Here is a 21651-nt window from a genome sequence, read left to right on the forward strand (position 1 = left end):
TTTTGTTTCAGGAAGCAGCTTGGAAGCAGTGTAACAACTTAAACAGATTGAGCTAGAAGAGGAAGAATCATTCTAATTTTGCAGTCTTTGGAACAGTTATTTAGCTGCAAATACTGATTGAATAATTTTACTTCTTATGTCCACATCTCCATCTTAAAACAGCTTTTGAAAGGTCACCAACATGGAATGGGGCGTCTCAAGGGAAATGATCATGGCAATTTTCATTTCCCTGGAAACCACATACAAAAATTTTGTAAATCTAGTAAATTTTTCATCAACGTGCAGGAAAATCATAGCTTTGATGTTGACAACATCTACATATAGCTTACTGCTGCTAAATTTGCCACGTTGGCTCATTCTCAATTTTTACATTTTGACAGTCTCACTAAGCTTGGAGAACATGAGGTCAGTTGAGGCTCTGGGGTTTTTTTTGTTTTGCTTGCTGTGTAAATGTGTGACTTTGGTTGGGGCCTATGTTTCAGTGCGAGGTTCTTGTGTTTCTCTGTGGTGTTTTGAGGCTGTGCCTGCTTCAGAGATTTGCAGTAGCCAGTGCATTATTGCAGTTGATGAAATGTTCTGGTTTTGTGCCCCTGGAGGGTGGCAGAAAGGTGTGTTGTTTCCAGGAGTGTTCCTCCCAGGAACTGAGTGCTTTGCTGAAAGCAGGTGATTCTGTCCTGATTGTTCGTACAGGGGATGCCAGAATCAGGGCAGAGAAAGCAGTTCAGGATCCCATCCTTCCTCCCCCAAAAGCGGGTTCATACTGCTTGATGTCATCTCTCTTGTAGTTGTGGCTGAGAGCACCTGGCAATATTTGCAAAGTCTGATCTCCTGGGCAGTGACAGGGACAAGGAGCTAGCACAGCATGCCATGGTTTCACTAGGCACTCTCCACCCCCCTCCTTTTTTTTTTTCCTCCTTGTGATACTAATTTGCAAAAGCAAAAGGAGGCTGCTGACAGATGAGGAAGCTTTAATTGGGGAGCTCACTCTGCATGAGCCAGGAGTGCCTATGTCTCAAAATAAATATGGATTAATTTAGGGCTCAGTAGAGTGATCATTTGCAAGACTAAATATGAGTTTGTATCACACCAGCCCTTCCACACTGCTCCTGTGGCATGGACACAGCTTACCAGGAATCTGCCCCTCAGTTTACTGAATGCGTGTGTTAGGCTACAATCTTCTGTGGGGTTCTGTGTCACACCAGAGTTTGTGCTGTCTTTGTATATTCAAGCATTTATCCAAGCTTTTCAATCTTGCAAGTATCAGAGGCAGACTGCTGTGTGTCATTTGGGTTTTTGTAGGTATCAGCCTTTTTTTTTTTTTTTTTTCTGGCTCGTATAACCATCTCAGTTCCATAATCTGGGCACCTGAGATGGTGGTAGGAATTTTCTCTTCCAGACAAATTCTATTAACTGGTACCATTCCACCCATGCTGCTCACTTCAGAAGCTTTTAGTAGGTTCACAATTTCTGTGCATCTTCAAATGGTAGAAGTTGCTCTGTGTAATCTAAAACATACTCTTAAGCAATAAAAGCAAACAAAACCCTGGTGCTGTTGGTTTGGAAGGGAGCTTTAAAAGACACATGGTGCCAGATTCTTCTGCTCTTGCTTTTGCAGAACTGTAATCTTCTTTGGGATGTGTCCATGGATAGCAAGCAGAAGAGGAGGATGGAGGCATTAATGCACTGTAGCTTCTGAAACTTGCTTTGTCTGAGTCCTAATGTGGATATTGGAATTTCTGTGGAACAGGAGTATAAACCTTTGTTCATATATCTGTGTGTAAATGTCAAGCTTGCCCAGGCAGTAAGAGCAGCAGAGATCATCCTCTTTAATTGCTCATGGTAGGCTATGCGGAATTTCTTAAATATTTTAGACAAATTGGAGAAGGAAGTGTCTGTTGTGAATAGCTGATGTTCCTGAAACTGTGGTTTTGGTGCAAGATACAATTTTTTGTTCTGCGGGAAAGACAGGAAAATAATTTCTAATCTCTGGTTTTTGCAGACTGAAAACCAGTAAAGCCTTCTCTTTGAATGCTATTTGACACAGAAATAAATTATGCAAAAGGGAATAGGGTCAGATTAAAATTGACAATGGTGTGCCAAAAAGTCTCTTGCATGTTTTTAGTACAAAAAGTATGGTTTATGTGGGCATTTTTGATGGGCTGAAACTATGTTTCAGGCAGCATTTGTCAGTCAAAGAGTTTCATTGTAGTTATTTTTTTATTAATACTTCTTATCATGAGAACGCACCTAGCAGTTATACTTTAGTGCTTCAAAATAAGAAGGGATAACACTCAATTGGGCATCCTCAGTAATGCACATACATTATTGTATAGAAATTATTTTTGGTCTGTAGGTAGAAGTATGAGTAGGACTAAAAGGGAGGGTTAATGCTGCTCAGTGTCTGTCTTGACATTTTCTGGATGCTGTATAGTCAGTGAGGACAGGAGATGGAATTGGAATTCAAAATTCCTTGCCCAGTTTGCTAGAACTGTTTCTGGATTCCTGTCACTGATCTGTTTTACTGTCCTATGGCACAGTGAACCTGGAGAGGGGCAGTGGTGACCAGCGGGATGTGGAGGTGCTGGGGGGCTGCATTTGGGTTCCAGAGCAGGGTCATGGTCGGGCCCTTCACCTTCTCAGGCCAGCGTTGAAATGCACTGTTGTGCCCGAGGTGAAATAGTGGGGTTTTTTTTCCCTGGCTGTTTTGTGTTTATTCACGTGGCAGTTGTCAGGCCCAGCTCTGTAGGGAAGGAGATCAGCACAGTGAGTTCACAGCAGGTCAGGCCCTGGCGGGCTGTGCAGGCAGGTTTGTGGAGTTCCTGCTCTGCTCTGCCCAGGAGGAGCAACCTACTAACTTGAAACACAGAGCTTTTTTTTTTTTTTTGGTTTTAAAAAAACATTGTTTTTTTTTTTCTGTTAAAACGTAGACCAAGTATTCTGGTATTCTGGCAAAAGAACATAAAAAGGAAAATCAAGCATCTGAAAAAGATCTGGCTCATGGCAGCTCCTTCCTGTGAACTTTCCACTGTAAAGCAACACTTTCCATTCAAGGTTTGTCTGAATGGCCCTGTCAGCCCGTGCTCCTCCCTGCCAGTCAGCCTGAACAGAACTGACTGGTTGGTATCACCATCAAGCTTTCCTGAAGCAGCTCCTGGTTATTTAGGCATCATTAAGTATGGAGTGCTGGGTGGTGTTTGTGAGCTCTGGTGTGGACGGCTGTGTGGGGTAAATGTGTGGATTGAGCACTGCTGGAGTAGATGTCTGTCTAAGGGGAGTGTCTGTGATTGTGCCAGAGTGAGATAAGGAACCCGCATGGCCCTTATCCTGCAGTACTGAACCCCTCCTGCTGACAGCCGGGCTAAATTGGACCAGGCAAAGAAAGCTTCCACGTGGAGAGCAGCTGGATGGGACCTAAAACTCAGGGACTAGTCAAGGCATCTTTGTGTTACTGCCAAAAGGATGTAAAGAACCCAATTTCTGAAGACTAGGGTCAGTTTGTGTATTCTGCAATGTAAGATTCTGTTGCTAAAAGCTTTAAGACAAGACTTTGCTAGATAGTTCTGCAGAGGGTTTTTTTGCTGCAATAACTCTTTGAAAAATGAAATAAAATCTGCCCTTGTCACTTTTTTCTGAATAATAGATTAACTTGGGTTTTGTTTAATTCAGCTCATCCTGCAAACTTCATTTGTGTTTGGTTTGAGAAAATCAAGTAATCTAGCAGTACATACTGCACATTCCACTCTCAGCCTTGCAAATAGACACTGTGCAGATTCAATAGGTCTGACTGCACTCGTAAAATAGGTCAGAGTCTTGCTTTTCCCCTATTTTGTATAAACCAAGCAAAGCCAGACTAGAGCTTCTTTTGAAAAGCAAAGCATAATCTTGAGATGTAGGTCTTGTAGAGGCCAGTCTGTTTAGCAGCAGATGTGTTAAAAAATTGAAAATTCACTTCACAGGCTGAATTCAGGTCTTTCAATGGGCTTGTGTAGTGTTGGAAAAATCTGTAGAGACCTCTGGTGGGAAGAAATGGAGGAATTTTCTGTGTTAGAAAGTGAAGACGTGAAGGTGGATGGAATTCAGGTGTGATGTCCTCTTGCTTTCCCTGTTTTAATGATTTCTCTTTTGAAATTTCTGAGGCTTGCTAAAACTACTGAATGGTTTTAATAATAGAAGAGCAAACTCTGCCTTCTTTTAGGGGCTTGGTGCATAGTCCAGAATAAGTTGTGTTGAGAGAATGCTCCGATAGTCTGACATAACTCTGTGGGATGGCACAGGCCTTACCCAGGAGTCTTTTAACTTCCACCATGGAAGTTAAGGTGAGGTGGGGAAGAAGACCCCAAGCCCCTTCCTGAAATACACAACTTTCTCTTGTAATGTACTTCATCGTATAATTATCTCAGAGGGGTTTTACCTGCACTACATTTTATTCTTTTAATGTCTCTGGCTTTTGCAATCAGTGCTGTACCTGCACTCAGCAAGAGGGCTCATTTGGCAAATGCATCAATGCCTGACATCATTCCTCCAGTGTCTCTGGGCCTGTTTAAAGCATTGGCAGTACCTGACTGCACTTCCTGCACGCAGCTGTAGGCAGCTGTGAAATTTCATTGATGGTGACCAACAGGAAACTCTGAGGGGAAAAAACCTCAGTACAAGGCTCGTGAAAGGCTGTGGCCTGATTAGTTCCTTGGCTAATGGTAATACATGGCAATAGGGCAGGACCTAGTGCAGAAGACTGCACTGTAAAGAGTGCTTTTCAAAGTAATTAGCTGTAAAATGAGGAAAAGCAACGTTCATCCCAAATTAATGGTGCTGTAGAACCAACCACATTTATTTTTAAGAGACCATTAGAGAGCCTTGTTGGCGTTTCAGCAGCCACGTAGAAAGCTGTGTGCTAGTGGGGTGGGAGGATTGGTCCCTAATGGATGGAAATTGTGCATGGCATGCTGGGATGCACAATGCAGAAGGGACAAAAGGTTATGAAAAAAAATTCTTATCAGAAGTACTTTGACATTAGTCCTTAAGTAATTATTTTTATCCTTCAATAGGTGCATCTGCATGCTATTGTGCTAACACTGCTCCTTCTCTTATTAATTATACTCTTTTAAGCTTGCTTCACAAGAGTAATCTAGCAGCCCATACTAATTAATGCAGTTCAAATCAAACATAGTAAAAATAAAACAGCTCAGCTGAAAAAGAAAGAAAAGGAGAGGGGAAGACAAAACCCAACACTTAGGCAGTTTGATGCCAAAACAAACATGCAAGGCTGTACCGTGTGGGGTACATACAGAAAAGGTACCTTCTACCTTTCAGGCATTTAACAATTATTGAGTGTTTTGAAATGTAGTGGTACCTTTCTACTAAGAAATCCTGTTACCTGCTTTCCCACCCTTCACCAAAAGGTTGTTAATCACTGGTTTTGCTGTTGGCTTCAGTGGTCTGAATTAAAGTTAAGTGCATTTTCAGTTCTTTCCAACAACTGATTCTAACCCCAAGACTTCTCTAGCTTTTTGTCATTGAACAGTAAGTTTAGTGGAGAAATATGTCTAATATGTTATCAGCTTCTGCTCAAGGGTTTACAAAACAAGAGTTCACAGGAGACTGATACCTTTCATGTCCTTCTTTTACAAGTGATGTTTGGAGAGTTCTGTAATCAAAATATTGTGCCAAACACTTCCTAGAATGGTCAGACCAGCCCGCAGAAGACCTTGAATCTTGCACAACTGCCTTTCAATCAGTAAAATTTGCAGTGTATGAGGTGCTGATCAGATGTCAGTTTTTTCCAGTATGCAGAATGTTTTTATTACATTATTTAATAGCTGTGGATATGGCAAAGTTTGATTCCAGTATTTATCTTCTTTTTTTTTTTAATATTTTTTAAAAATTGGTTGTTTCAGTGGGAAAATGGAATGTACCAAAATCATTGTTTCCATCTAATAGGAAAAGCAGGCTTGGTTTTGAATTAAAAGTGTTTTATAAATCTGTATTTTGGATCCCAGTTTAATTGTTTAGTATGCAGGGCAGAGATTAATCTCTTTTTCTGAGCCACAAACTTTGAAATCAATCTTCCCTGCTTCTTTGCTAAGTTTCACTTGTAAATAATAAAATAAGTTTACTACTATGAATTGCCTTTCTTCAGGAATAGTTTTTTTGTGAACCACACAGTAACAAGTAAATACCAAATACGGGTTTATGGTAAGTTCTATAAAATATGATCTTATGGATCCAAGCTGGGTCCTTCAACCCCTGCCACTGGATCCATGCTTTTCCCACTGGCAGTCCCTGATGTCCCAGTGCTGATGGCTTCCTTTGGCTCCCCCTCCCAGGGAAGTGCTGCTGCTTTGTGGGAAGTGCCCCGCACCCCCAAGGCAGTGGTGGCAGGCTCCAGGACAGTATTAAACACTGCTGCTGAAAGGTCAGTGGTGTTGAATTGATAGATGGATGCAGTTACTTAGTGGGGAAATGTAGTGTCCAGGTAAAACCCAGTTCTCTTCCCCTGCTCCAAAACCATTCTCTTAAGGTAAACAGTGTGTTATTCCTTGCTTTAGCCATACTGGCATTGCTGAATAAGTGACTGACTAAAAGCTGCTGGGTTTAAATAAATGAGAAATGTCATTTATGCAGCACAGGAAATTATTATTATTTTTTATTGCTGACTGTTAGCATTTGTTCAGCTTGCAGCATTGTGGATTTTGTATTTGGAATGATATCCAAGTTCAATAAGTAAACTCATAAAGGATACTAAAACTGGTCTCCAGACTAATTCTTCAGGGGTGGTTTTGTTTGCTTTGGTTATTGACTAATGAGCAGCTGAGGTTTATGATGTTAAAGGAGGGGAGAAGTCTGAAGTAGGAAATACTACCTAATGCTTTCAATTAGCAATGTGCATTATGTGATATTGGCCATTTCCTAGCACTGAGATGTCATTAATAACCTTGAATGCAAAATTGCTGATTAAAATATGAGCTGGGCTTTTTCTTCTAGAAGTATATTGCCATAGGAGAGCGAGGAACAGATTGTGGGAGGAAAGGTTGCTCTTGGTTTTGTTAGTCAAGCAGTTCTATGAAGATATTTCAGAATTGTTGGATTTGTGACTTCCTTGAAGAAAATCCCTTAGAAGAACTGCTATGCTTTTTGTTAGGTTTCATGTGGTGTACAGAGAGAGGACACTCGTGCTTTGGGATATTTTCTTCCCTTCTCATCCCATCCCATTCCATTTTGCTAAATTTTCCATATTGTGGTGACCTTCCTTGGTGTTTTTTTGGTTTTTTTTTTTTTTTTTGGTAAATACCTCTGGATGTGAATTTCTCTCATACTTGAAGCTGAAGGAGCGAATTGTGCTCAGTACTTAACAAAATAAATATATTGGTGAGGGAAGTGAGGGGAGGAAATGCTGCTCCTGCTTGTCCATCAGCATGGCTTGGTCCTCTCAGCCTGAATTAAAACTTTAATTGGCTTTTTCATGTTGGTGCATTTTCTGTATATTCCTGGCAGAGGGAGTTCCTCAGGACTGGGAAATGTTGCTGGTGTGGGTTTGGATTGCTTTGCTTAGGGGTGTGTTGTTTTTTCCTGGTGGCATGAACACAGTTCCCATCAAAGGGGCTGGTGCTGCTCTAAGCCAAAGATGAGAACCCACCACCAAGTGAGCAAAGAGCTTTGAAATCCAACAGGCTGAGTGAATTTACACTTTAAAATACAGATTATTTCACTTTCAATAAAAAAAAAACAAGCCAAGCAAATCTTGTGTCCTCATTTCCTTTGCAGGATCTGCCTGTAGCTCAGTTTTTTGGGAGAGCTTTAGTTCTGGTGGGGTTTAAATGTGAATCATGGGTGAGGTATTGCTTTTATTGTAACGTGCAGAAATGATCAACAGCTCAATGGAAAAGTATGTATGAAAGGAAATATGGCCAGCACTTCAGTGCCTAAAATGATTATTAAACCAGTTGGGGTTTCATTTGAAAAGTTAGTTATTAAGTAGGTAGTCTGCCTGTGATGAAACAGCAGTGGGAACACTGCCTTTACTCAGAATAGTTGTGTGGGAGATTTTGGGTGCATCTTTTAATCATGATTTGAATGTATTGTGTCTTGACTTTTTCTTGGCTACACCCATTTTCCCCCACTCTGATTTGTTTTGCTGTTGGCTTTAGAAATGCAAGGATTCTTACACTGGTGTCTCAAAAATCTGAGTAGCAATTTTTTTCCAGGCAGAGTTGCATATGCAGTTTAAGTATTTTTAAGTGGAGATGTAGACTCTATTGAAAATCCTTTGTGGGTGGATTTGCAGCTGGGCTTCATGATGGAATTCAGGTCATCAGCCAGAAAACAAAGCTGGAATGGTGTCAGGAATCTGCAGAAGAGTTTTATAGGTCTGGAAGTGGGACCAGAAGTGTGGTCATCATACAATGGGAAGTGTCTCATGGCGGGAGGATGGGAAGTCTGGAAGTTAAGTCAGTGTCAAAAATCACTCAGACACAACTGTAAAACCAATGAGGTAGATATAATAAGGGTAAACTGTTAACCAATAAATAACTCCTAAGAAATTTGAAGAGAAAATAATTTGTACTGGAAGGGTTGTTTATTGAGGTTTCTATCTACATTCATTGCAAATATCAAATAAACAATTGCTTGGGAAACCACACTAATTTTCAGTATGTTTGTCCTTTGGAGTATAAGTTGAGGAAGTGCTGATTTACCTGTCGTTGTCTAAGGAGATTTTGAGGAGCAATACAGGACTTGATTCTCTTGTTCTTTGTGTTATTCAAGTAGAAAAATAATCCTTTGTGTAAGAAAAAGTGAAATTACCTGCTTTCTTTGCTACTTAGAAATAACTTTTCAATATATCTGCATAGAAATTAAAGCTAGAATTTGCATTAATGTTTATTTTGGGTACTGGAATGTTTCTAAGGTGTCTGTGAGTCTGGATCCTGTTCTCTGCCCCATGGAAGAGTTTTTGCTCACATGTGCTGCTGGCTCTGGGGAAACGTCCACAGGCAAGAAGAGCAGGAGGATAATGATGACATTACTGGGTGGACTGGAGGACAACCTGTCTCTATAAATACACATTATTTTTCCTGTTAAATGGCTGATGCTGAGAGTGGTCTTTAGATGAGCTATTTTTAAGAGAGCATGTTATCCACTAAGGATGTCATTACGTGTTGCAAGAGTTTTAATATAAACTGTTTACATATTGATCTTGTTGTATATTAAGCTGTTTTTTCCTTATCTTCAACAGGCAGCCAGATAAACTAGTGGTGGTTTGGACAAGAAGAAGCAGAAGAAAATCCTCTAAGGTTAGTTGATTCATTAATAAGTCCCAACTTGAGTGACAAACAGGGTCAGTGGTTTGAGGGACTGTTTTGCTAAATGTGGGGAGCAGCCAAATAAATAAATGAGAAATATTTTAGTCATTGACTTTTCTTTTTAATTCAGTTTATCCATAAAGTTCAAATAAACTGCTGTTGATGTCAGTGCTAATTTATGGGAACTCTTAACTCTGATTTCAGCTTTGGTCATTTGTTTAGCAGAATTGTATCACAGTCAGTTCAATTCAGTTATTAATTGCTACACCTAATTAGAAAGGAGAATCGGTTTCTCTACTAGAAGTGTATTAAAAAAACCCCAAACAACTAATTAAAGAAAAAGTAATAAAGAATCTGACATCCCTGCAATAGGCAGATAAAGCCTGAATAAGAGGCTATTTCACAACCTGAAATGCTACAAATAAAAAAGAATAAAAGCAGGGTCTTTCAGCCCAGCAGTGCATCTTTAAAGTATATATTTACATCTTACTTATACAATCACTGTGGGCAAACCTGTAAATTTGTGTTTCATGACTAATAACTTGGTAGCCTGAGGAATGGGAAGCTCTGAGTGAAGTCTCTCCAGTCTCTGGACACTGATAAAGTTTGTCTTTCATGGGGACAGGGATGCATGATGTTTTCCTCCCTTCCCAGGAGCATCTCCTCTTCTCTTTGAGATGATTTGGTCTTACTTGCTCATTCCCTCATTGCCTTTCCCCTTGTGGCCTCTTAGCCTGGTTGGATTTATGGCAAATGATCTTGTCAGAGAGGAAATTTTGGAACTTATAATTCTTTGACACTTCAGTTAAAAAAATGATGGTATAAACTTCTGTTTTGTTTATGTATTCATATAATGCAAAATGATGTTTCAAAGAACTCTCTAATAGGGAGAGAGGTATTCATGATAGAGAAGATATCTTGAAATAATTTTGCTGAAGAACTTAAATATTTATAAAATATGATACACAGTTTTCTACCCTGCTCAGGAGATGTTTTGGGTTTATATTTTACTGGTACTCCTCTTTTTCTGACCTTTTTTTCTGATTGTTATGCATATTTGTTGTATTTTGTCTTTTAACTTGAGGTATAAGCTATTCTAGGCTGTTTTAGATAAAGACTGGTTCCTGACTGCACAACTAGATGTTGTGCATCCAATATTCTGCTTGAGGTTATGAAAACCCAAAGGTGTTACCTGATGAGTAAACAAGGGTGTGAGCTCAGTCTGGTACCTGTTCCTGTTCCATACTCTTCAGCAAAGCCAGTCAGACTATTCCTGTTCCACTGAAACATCAACTAAGTCAAGTTCCTTTGAATTTATAGCACGGTGTGTATCTAGGCAGTAAGTGCTGATGTCACTAACTGATGTCTGTTGTGGCTCACCCTATGACAACTTCTCTGTATTAATTTAATTTAGTTTCTGTTGCACAGAGAGATAAAAGTTATATCAAACGGTAAATGCAAGGCTTGCACAAGCTTTGTAACTCTTAAAAGCTTCGTGGAAAACAAAGTAATTGGCATAAATGACTGCTTTGTTGGGATTCAGAATACCTTCAGAAAGAGAAACTGTAACAGAAGTCCAGCATGGCTTTGTGAACTGATGGGTTTCTGCCTGTCATTTTATAGAATCCAAATGACAGCATTTCCCTGAGGCAAGAGGATTTTCTGGCATTAGCTTAGCCTTTTGGGCTTGAAGGTTTTTTTCAGCTGGGCCATAAAGTTCCATGATATGTCCTCATTTTTGGTCACCAGGCAGTAGAAGCAACTCTTGGATAAACTGGCAGGTTTAAACCTGAGACTCAGACAAGTGTTTGGCTGACTAAGTCATGTTTATTAAGATCCCACAAAGGTACTTTGGAAGAGGCTGAGTGGCCCTGAAACCTGGGCAGAGCCTAGAGTTAATTTTAAAGCTTTGGTAGCTGATGTGACTTGAGCTGTTTGGGTCAAAAACTGTAGATCAATAAATGTTCTTGATCTCTTAGTCATCCTGCCAGTAAAATACTTTATTCAACATACTTGTTTCATCTAATTGCTTTACTGGAAGCAAGTCAAATGAATATTTCCTCTTATTTTATTTTTGGTGGACACTGGGTTCAGTGAGTACAAAGCATTAATAATTGTCTGTTTTTCAGCTTCTTGGGAGGGTGGAAGGGAGGGATGAGGTTTTACCTTACTGTAAAGATGTTGTGAAGAGTTTTTTGGAGGTTATGTTTTTTGAACTTTTCAGATCATTAATGAGGCATATCATCAGCAGATAGTTCACAAGCTCACAAACATGGCCCATTGGATGCTCTCCAGTAGCTCTGTGTCTCTTTTGTACTGGGAAAGTACAAGAGATGTATTAAGCAAAAATGTCGTGCAACTGGAAGATGGAGCTCTGGATGAGCACTGGAATGCCTGCTCTAACTGATACAATTTTAAAATGCCATTGAGCTGAAAGCTGAGTTCTTGATGTCCTTTGAAGCCCTTGTTTTTGTGGGTTTCCATGATTTTCATATGCTTCCTGCCCCACATGCTCTTTTTCCAAATAAACTACAGTGGTCCCTTTATTAAAAGAAATAATAAGAGGCATTATGTGCAGGAGTCTGATTATTTTTCTTCTTACTGTGGGAAACACAGAATAGGAGTTGTAGATATGTTTTATTACAGTAAGTTTCAAAGTGTTGCAAATGAAAAGCAAACACTCATTTTGAAAGAGCATATAAATAGCAGTCTGAGGGGTGGATGGATACAAGACCATAAATACATCCAGCAGTTACTGACCTTAATGCAGATTTAAGTTACTTACAGTTCTATTTTGGGACCTGCTCTCCATGGGCAAGTGTAATTTCAATATATTTCATGAGATGTGTCAGGACAAGGTGGCTCTGTGTGGTTGGGCATCTCTACTTTGTGTGCCAGGAGTTTACATAAAATGGTGATTTGCAGTTTTGCTGTGCTTGGCAGAATTGCTGTGCAGTCCTAGAACCAAAATGAACTTTCAGCTTGGGAAGGGTGGGAGTTGCCTGTCTGCTGGTGCAAATGTTGTCTCTTTGCAAAATCAGGTGCACTCTTCAAGCTTTATTTAGATGCTGTTCGGCATCCATGGTTTACAGAAGATGCAGCTTGTAGCCATGGACAGGTTTAACTCTTCCCTGGCTGGAAGAGTTTCCACTGGAAACTCCAACTTTCCACTGGAAATTCCAACTTTCCACTGGAAAGTTGCCTGCCCAGGTTTTCAAGCCCTGGGCTTTTGGATCTCCCTCTCTCTTTTCTTTTTTATTTGAGTGGTGGAAAAATGTCTTTGTTGTAGTGTAGAGCAAAGGAAAAATGTGTTGAAAATACAATTACCTTCATTTCACTGAGATGCTCTCAAATTTCCAGGCTTTGAACTAAGAAATTTCGATTTGAAAACAGATGTTGCCATGATGTCAAGGAGGTACTTTCTGCTATTCCTGTGAATATGCAGAGGCTTATGGTTGAATTATACACCTCTGAAGAATCAAATTTGCACTTGCTTCTGAGAGCTGACAGAATTATTCTTCAAAGATTCTTTATGTATCAAAGCTGAAAGAAGGGGCCTAGCCTGTGATTTCAGCACATCTCTTACAGGTTTATCAAAAACATTTAAGCACAAAGGAGAAGGAACAATGCTGAGAAAAGGGAAAGAACTTGGGGAGGAGAAGAGCCAAGAGAGGCAAAGAGGCAGGGAGGAAAAGGAATCTCTTGTACTCAACAGCAGCTTGGCCAGCATTTTCCCAAGGTTCTGCCATCAATAGAGCAGCAGCTGGGTCACCTGTTTTGCTGTTTTTGGCAATCTGATGCCTTTTCTGGCTACTTTATTGTCCAGTGCCAGCCCTGCCTGTCCCTGCTGGGCTGCAGTTCCTAAGGCATCTTGTGACCCTGACATGCTGATGACTGTCTGGGACCAGCACAGTTCAATAATGCTCCTCCCAGAGCTTCTCAGTTTTTTAGTGAAGTTATTTACAAGATCATGCTGTGATTGTAATCCCTGACTGTAAACTGGAGGTCATTAATACTCTTTTTTTTTTTCCTGGGAGTCCCACAAAGTTGACTTGTGGTGACATTCTGAGGTGCAGTGATGGTTGTCTCAGAAAATGATGAGAAAAATAACTCTGTGTTCAGGCTTTTTTGTTTGTCTGGGCTTTGATTTTTTATTTGGTTAGTTGTTTTCTTTTCTAATATGAAACCCTACAGATGATGTGAGAAACTGATTGAAGAGACAGGGAAGAGGCTCTTTATCTGAGCATCATCTACTGTAGATGGTGAATAAGGCAAGATCTGGTGAACCAAATAGCATGATACGTGTATTTAATACATGATGTATTCATCATGTATGTCATGAATGTGTGTGTTTGAAATCAAGCTTGAAGAGGTAGCCCAGTCCTAGAGAAGCTGTGGTGGAGATGAGTTTTTGCTGGTTCCCCAAGCTTAGCAGTGTTTCTGTAGCTTTTGTAGCAGTACCACGCATTTGCACAGTGACAGTCATAACATGTGTGCCTGCCAGTGAATTGAGACATTCATGGGAAGACCTGTGGGGATCCACTGGTTTCCTTGTCTGCTCTAAGGGCCACTGACAGCAATGTGTTGATCAAAGGCTGCCTGGAGTTTCCAGGGCTTTGAACTTCCTTCTTTGGCACGTGCTGGGTTTTTTGGGCGGCATCCCAAGGAATGAGTGTGACTGGAGCGTTGTTCTGGTGCCCAGCCTTTTTAACTGGTGGGCCAAGCACAGGGATTTCAAGATGAACATGGGGGGAATGCAAGCTGTAGTCTGGAGTATGGCTTTTAATTTGTCTCCCTTTGTGACACTGAACTGAGTTACAGAAAAGCAAGAAGAAGCCATTCACAAACTGCTGGTTTCCTCTGGTGTGAGGGAACTGGCAGCTTTTCCCAGTCCATTCTTTTTCCAGTAGGTCCATTAACAGCCATATACAGCTCTGGCTGTCTTGGATGGTGAATGACTTTGGTGGGATGCATCACATGGAGCAAATCCTTGGTGTTCCAATGTTCCAAAGCCACACGCCTGGCATGGAGGCACCAGATGAAGGATCTGGCTGCTTAATGTCAGCTCTTCCTCTTGAGTTCTTTTTTTTTTTTTTTCCTTTTCCGTCTAAGTGTTCTGCCTGGATAACACTGAAGAAGAGGGATTATCCTTACAAGCTGAGCTGCCCTAAGCACTTCTACTGGAGCCAGTTGAGCTCCTGCTTGCTTCTTGTGCCCTGAACAGCCTGTCACACCGACAAGTTGCAGAGCTGGCCTGATCACAGGAGCTGGCAAAAAATTTATAAGGAAAAGAAAATCAGCAGTTTGCTGACTCACAATAAAGCCACTCTTATGGCTGTATGGCTGCAGTGAGGAATAATCGTAGGTCTGTTTCAGATGAGTTTTGCTTTTAAAACCCAATATTGACAGCTTGGCAATAAGAACATATTTTTTATTCATAAATATAAACTGTTCCATAATTTACAGCAGGCTCAAAATATTATGGTCAGCTCTAGCATCTTACAGAAAAGTAACATGAAATTAACCTGCACAACAGGATGAGGCAAGGTGGAAGTGAAGAAAGCAGAAAAGAGATGAAGCATCTGAAAGGGCAGGTTCCTGAAATAATGTAGTATCAAGTCTGTCATTCCAGTTCAAGCACAGCAAAACAGCAGTGATGTTCACATCAAGGGTGGTGGATTGCAAAGCTGGCTGCCTGGATTGGAACCGTTGTTTTAAAGAGAAAAATGGATAGCCTGAAGTGCCCATGCAAGTTCTGTAGGCTCATCCACTGGCTTTCTTTAAGAGATTTCCTCCTCTCCCAGTCATCAGTTTTGTGCCAGAGCAATGCCGTAGGTTGGACAATGTCATTCACAGCCCTACTCTATTTATAGGATATTTCAGCAGCCCATCCTGTAGCTCCTGTTTCCAGATTTAAAAGAGGTTCCCATCCCTCAGGTCTGGAGACAGGTCAGGCAAGGGCAGGGCTGTGGGTGAGGCACCTGCTGCTGGAAGTCACTTCTGCTTAGCTGCCCTTGCCTTGACTCCCAAGACAATGGGAGATGGCTGGTGAAGACCTGTAGCAAATGAGGAAGAAGTGGGTCTAAAGGCACAAGCACCCAATGGAAAATGGAGTTGAGGAGGGGATTAGGGTGGAAATGTGTTGTGCAGCTGCAGCATCTCCTTGGCTGAGCCCTGACAGCGAGTCCTTGTCACCTGCAGCGGTGGCCTGATCCAGCTTATAATTTGGGAGTTTAAAAGGTTTTTGATATAGGCCAGATGTAACTTGAAGAGTCTGCATCATAGAGGTGCCTGGCATGAGAAATGTTGCATTAGAATAACACTCTGCATCTTAATTTTAAATTACTGTCATTTGCCAGTCCTCTGTGTTTTTCTGGATTTGCTTTCCCCTTTCCATTTCTCCTTCCCACCAACCCAGACAGTCCTTTTGATGTTATCTTTTACTGTCATGCTGTTTGTGTGATACAGTGTTTATTTTTCAAAGCCAGAGGAGGACTTGATAACATTCATGATCACAGAACAGCTTTGCTTTAAAAGCTCATTAGTTAGAACTTGTCTCCTGGTTGTTGCTTTCAGTGACAGAAAAACATATATATCCCTGTGTGTTTATTGTGTCTCACTGACTTTCCTGGTGGGAGGAAATGCTGATAAAGGGCTTGAAGTGAAGTGTTGACTGTACCAGTGAATGCTCATTTTCTAGGTTTTTTTAATGGTTGGAACAAGTGATCCTCAACTGAGCAGGCTGGCAGTGCCTGGACCTTGGACAGCAAAAGTTTGACATAATTTTCAGTATTGGCCAAACGCAGCAGGAAAGCACAGGTTTCAGACACACCATGAGCTCCAATTATTTTTGTGCAAACTGGTACCTGGAAAGAGGATGGAATGCCCCTGTGGAGGAGAGGTTATTGATTTTACAAGATGCTACCAGGGGCCATGGCAGATGAGCTTGTGCCTGGCTCTGGATCACTGCCTCGTGTCTGCTGAACATCTCTGTGGGCAAGCTGGGAGTGATGCAGGGGGCTGTGGGTTCTGTGGGACAGACACACAAACTGCAGCTCCAGTGTCTGTGCTAGTAATGGCATCTACTGTGGTGTGTTTTGCTGCTCACAAAATACCTTTTGCTTGTAAAATATATGTTTTGTTTGAGTTATTTGTTGTTGTTTGCTCTGTTATTCAGAAAATACATCCAGGCCCTCTTTAGAATGAGGAGATTAGACTGAAATTCATGGAGTAAAACCAGTAGAAATTGGCTTCTTTCAAGTTGCTCTTATTTTAAAATTCCCTTTTTTTAGAAGCTCCAAGTTGCTACTCTGCAAACACAAAGCATAGACACTCACTGAAAAATCTAATCTAATTAGGCATCTTTGGGAGCTGGGGTTTCAGGCAGAACATCAAAGAGAAAAAAATTTGTTATAAAACCAAAGAAGAGCTGGCAACATTTGGCACTCCCTACTATAGTGGCAGAGAGCTGCTGCCTCTGTAGGGATGGGACTGCTTCTCCAGCTTTGTCTTTCCCACTTTGGTACAGCAAAGTCATCCTTAAAGTTACCCAGGTTACCTTAAGGTCCCAGAAAACTTGAGTCACAGGTCCTGCTAACCTTATTAAAGCAATAATATGTTCTAATAGACAGTCTGAATCTGAAGTTCTGAGTGTTGAAATGAGTATAAAATTGCAATGAGTGATGCTCTAGAATTTAAAAAGAAGAGAAAAATAGCCAAGTTAATTTGCTTTAGGTAACAGTTAATAGATTGTACAGTCTTTCCTGGTAAAACTTCCAGATGTTTCTAATAACACCCTGGTTCTGTAGCCGTCAATTCTGCAGCAGCATCCTTCCCTCATTTGTCTTACAGAATCACAAAATAGATTAGGTTGAGCTTGGAAAAAGGCATACGTATTCCAAACCAGCGCAGAAATGCACACACATGGTGTTTTCTGGGACTAGCTGTTAAAATGTAAATACAGGCCATACACTAATCCAAAATGATGCTCAAAGGTAGGCAGGTTCTCAGTCTATTTAACTGTTGGGTTTTTTGTTATGTTTTCTAGATGTTGGTATTCCAGCTTATTAATTCTTAAAAACTGAAATGTTTTAGTAGCATTAAAAATAATTGTTTTCCCTTTCCTCAAGTACAATGTCTTGTTCCATTTATGTGTAAATATGATTAGACCTGCACTATGTGTTGTACCCAAAATAAAGTTCAGCTTGCTACAGAAGTTCTGACCCTACAGCCTTAATTTTTGCAAGGCTCTGAGTGTCCTGACCTGTGCTATGTAATAAAAAAGCTGAGTTTAGGACCTTGTGAGGAGCAGCTTTAGTTCAATGGAAAAGACTGCTGGTGGTCTGAGTTTCCTTACTGTCATTCTTAATTGTGTCCTTTGAAGTGTTCAGTAGGGTCATGGGTTTAGGGATGTGATCTTTTTGGAGTCAGTGATATGTTACTTTTACCTGCATGCCCTGGGTCCTGTGGGAGTCAAGTCAGCACTTTTATAAATGGCTTTAAACGCCTGGTATTTTTCTTCTTTTAGGCACACAGCTGGCAGCCTGGAATCAAGAACCCATACCGTGGGTTGGTGGTGTGGCCTGTACCTGAAAATGTTGAAATTACTGTGACTCTCTTCAAGGTATGTTTTCTATAAAGCATAATCTTTACCATTTCCTAAACAACATATGAAAAATTCCATCTGGAAATGCCAGATTATAGTCACAAGGTCTAATCTTGCTGGTTTTATGTCATTAACTGCACAGCCTTATGTCCTCAGTTCAGATCTGGGTGAGAGGGATGGTCTGTTCCCTGCCAAAGCTGACTTCTGTAGTTTAGTTAACACACTGAAATACCCACTGAGCTGATTATGGTGAGGCATTGGCACAGAGTCCAGCACATGTGTAACTGTGCACGTAGTACATGTGTAAGGACTTGGCATGGCTTACAGCCTGGTAGCTTTCCTTTAAATACTGGAAGGGAGAAGTTGCCATAACACAGTCATTTCTAGACTTCCCTGTTCAGCGTCAGGGTTTCAGTGCATGCTATTGGCTGCAGCAGAATCCAGGTCCTCACTTCCCATTATTTAGAATGCTACACAAACATCACAGCACTGATGTGATTGCAGCTGTAAGAGCTGATGTGCAGTATTTGCATAGTACAGAGAATTATAAGATTGTACAGGGAAATTTTTTATTTTTTGAATTGTTTGTTCTACTAAAAAAACACTTATTTGTGTGTCTGTGAAGTAGGAAGAGGAAGTGATAATTATGCTAGAACTTATTTCCCAAATATCATTGGCAAGACCCTTTCTGCATCAAGATGAACAATGCAGCTTTGCATGTGTGACAGTGTAGGAGGCTGAAGATTTCTGGGATTTTCATTCCATAGTTCTTCCTCGTTCTTTACTGTGGTGCCTTCATCTGCATTCTGGCTGTTTTTATTTCTGACTGCTCCATTTGAAGCTTAGGGAAACAGTAACATACTTCTTTCTAATTAGTAATATTTGTATTTCTTTGTCTTGGGGACTTTCCTGAGCTTGGAGTTGGCTTCTGATTAGCCTTAGAATGGGAATTTATTACTTGGTTCATTAAACCTAAAAAAAGAGGGTTGTCATCCCCCCAGCCTTTTTTTAAAATTCCTGCCTTTTGGATTACTCATGAGCACAAACTTCTCAGGTTGACAGTGATCATCAACTATGATAAACTTGTTTCTTTTCTTAGCAAACATGTAGTCTTCAACTGAGATTTAAAAGTTCACTACCAAAAATTGTTTGCTTCAAGGACCTCTACTTAGACTAAGAAACTTGTCAGCATTATGTGGCAATGCCACATTGTGGTTATGCAGCACTGTAAATGCTTGATATTTTCAACATTTAAAGTGAAGCAGAAATGTACAGAAATCTTGATTGTGATTATGATTTATATGAAGGATGAGAAATAAAGTTTCTCTTTGGTACATGTGATACTGTAGCTTTGGAGTGAAAGTGTCTTTCAGCCTTCTTTTGCCATCCCATCTTTTTATTTACACTTGTACTGCTTCAGGATTCTGTTATGTAGAAGAGCACAGCAGCCTTGTTAGTTGTGTAACTGAGACTGAGGGTAGGATTATCTAGTGAGGGATGGAAGGGCCTCTGGAGCCAATGTCAGGTATTACAAAAGCTTAATTTTACCCAGCACTAATTCTGCAGGCAGATCTGGTCACTGCTCTTCTTTCTCCCCCCAAAAATGAGCCTGCCTGTCACAAGAATTGGTCTGGGAGGAGAGGTAGGAGTGTGACTAATCCCAGTGGCTGTGCCTCCTGTAAGTGGTACCCACTGGTCTCTGGGGAAATGAGCATTGGATTTATAATCAAAATATTGAGAACCATCACACTGTCAGGCAGCTCTTACTGTAAAATCTGCTCTAATTGATCCTCCAGCTCTTTTAGCAAGAGTGCCTGTAAGTGGCCAAACACCCTTTGTTCTCTGTGAGGGAATGCACGTGGGGCACAGAGCAGCCTGTTGAGCAAGCTGTGTGATGCCCCAGGAGTGCTGTAGCTGTGTGAGAGCAGCAGCTCTGAGGGGCAGGGGACTGCAGGCAGAAGATGGTGTTGGCCCACTTCAGGCTGTGCCCAGTCCCCTGATGGCTTTGTTGGCTCTATGATGCTTCAGCTGCAGCACAGGACGTCCCAGCACCCACAGAGCTGGCATTTCTGTAGCTGGTAGGTTCTGGGCAAAGGCAGGCCAAAAGAAGTGGCTGTTTGTCCCACAGCTGCTGCATTGTCTGGGCAGCACTGGAGCAGTGGGAAGGGAAGTATGTGATGGCACTCTGCAGCCGCCTCTCTGCCAGCTGACTTGGAAACGGGGTACTTGTATTGTTCCTTCCTCTAGAAGAAAGGGGACAAAAAGACTGAAAACAGTAAAGCTCAGAGAAAGAGGCTGCTCATCTTGCAGTTCTGTAAAAATCCTTTTTGGAGCCAATTCCCTGCAAAGGAGAGTGATTACTGAAGGTTTGGCACTTTGCAGTGCCTGCACTCAGCCTGGCCTCGTTTAACAAACAGGAGCTGCTTGCTTTCACCACCGCCGAGAGGCTCAGGGAGCTGCTGCCTCCCTGTCCACCCTGGCAGAGCCCAGAGCTGGGAGCTGGCTGCTCCCACAGAGCTGTGTAGCAATCACAGATAACAAATGAGTGCAGTGGGGCTGTTGGGAATGGAAGGAGTGGGCTCCAGACAGACAGCTATGTGTTGTGGGAAATGATTCACACAGTAGTGGCAGTGCATTCGTAAGTGGCTGTTGAAATGTGTTGCTGGTAGGATTAGGAGATAAGTCAAGGTTTCAAGTGCTGATGAGAATGTTAAGAGTCTTCTCTCCAGTAGTCAGTGTGGACACTTGAGAGCTGGCTAAGCAAAGTCCCTGTGATCAGTCAACAGATGAGATATTCTGCATTATCCGCACAGGCCTACTTTGGGTGTTACCTTGCTTACAACAGCATATTTGTAATTCTTGCACAAGCAAAGTACTGAAGAGATTACAGCCTTCCTTTCAAAAACTTTATTTTCAAGTAAATGTGAGCTTTTTTGTTTGTTTGTTTCAATTTATTCTGGGCTGCTGGTAAAATTTCATAATGCCCTGGAGTCATGTGTGGAAAAGCATCATATGGATATATTGATTCAGCTTCCCTTGATTAGCGGTAGCTCCTGCCCATCCAGCCACTGAAGTGCTAATTACATAAAAAGTTCCATCTGTTCTGAAACTTCAACTTCTTCCTTTGCTGAGCTCCACACTGATGTTAGTTATGCCTTGGGTTTTTTTCAGCCAAACTGGGGAGAAAGAAACATCATGAAACAATAAGCCTATTGTGCATTTAAAATCCATAATTTGTAGTGCTTTCATGGAAAGATTCACAAATGCCAGAAAAGCCAGAGATGAATTCCCACTTTTTTTTTTGTTTTGTTACCATGGTTGTGCTCCAGAAGTTAATTTCTTAGAGTCCCAGCATTAGCAAAGTTAGCTACCACATACAAAAACTTGTATACTTTTCTGTAGGTTTATATACTAACAAAAATCTTTATCAGCTGAGAGAGATTTTAAACCAGAAATTTTCACTGCCAAGCAAGCGCAATGCTTTTAGTAAAGCTAAATGAACATCAATTGCACTATGAGGATTTAAATTGCAACATCATTATTTTCTAGCTTAAAAGCAAAGTGACTTCCTGTTCAAAAATGTTTGTTCTTCAGGAGTAAGCATGAACTTTGCTTCATTGGATTGCACAAAACACTGGTTTTGTCAGTAATGTACATGATTTATCACACCAATGTACCAATTCAACCATTACCAACTCTTAATTCCAAGGTTTGAAAAAGACGTTTTTTAAGGCATAGCTTTCTAAGCGC

At 41.0% G+C, this 21651-nt stretch overlaps 1 protein-coding gene across 12 annotated transcripts in view; it reads left to right on the plus strand.

Annotated features, from left to right (window-relative positions):
• Positions 1 to 21651, plus strand: part of EHBP1 (EH domain binding protein 1) — a 204976-nt gene that overhangs the window by 19168 nt on the left and 164157 nt on the right. For all 12 annotated transcript variants that reach the window (XM_071424399.1, XM_071424450.1, XM_071424418.1 and 9 more), the window contains exons 3-4: positions 9230 to 9287; positions 17824 to 17919. In XM_071424399.1, the coding sequence (XP_071280500.1) occupies positions 9230 to 9287; positions 17824 to 17919 (154 nt within the window). The remainder of the gene's footprint in view (positions 1 to 9229; positions 9288 to 17823; positions 17920 to 21651) is intronic.

The sequence above is a fragment of the Agelaius tricolor genome, unplaced genomic scaffold (genome assembly GCF_023055355.1).
Source record: "Agelaius tricolor isolate 1412-34295 unplaced genomic scaffold, bAgeTri1.0.p SCAF_1, whole genome shotgun sequence".
Taxonomy (NCBI): domain Eukaryota; kingdom Metazoa; phylum Chordata; class Aves; order Passeriformes; family Icteridae; genus Agelaius; species Agelaius tricolor.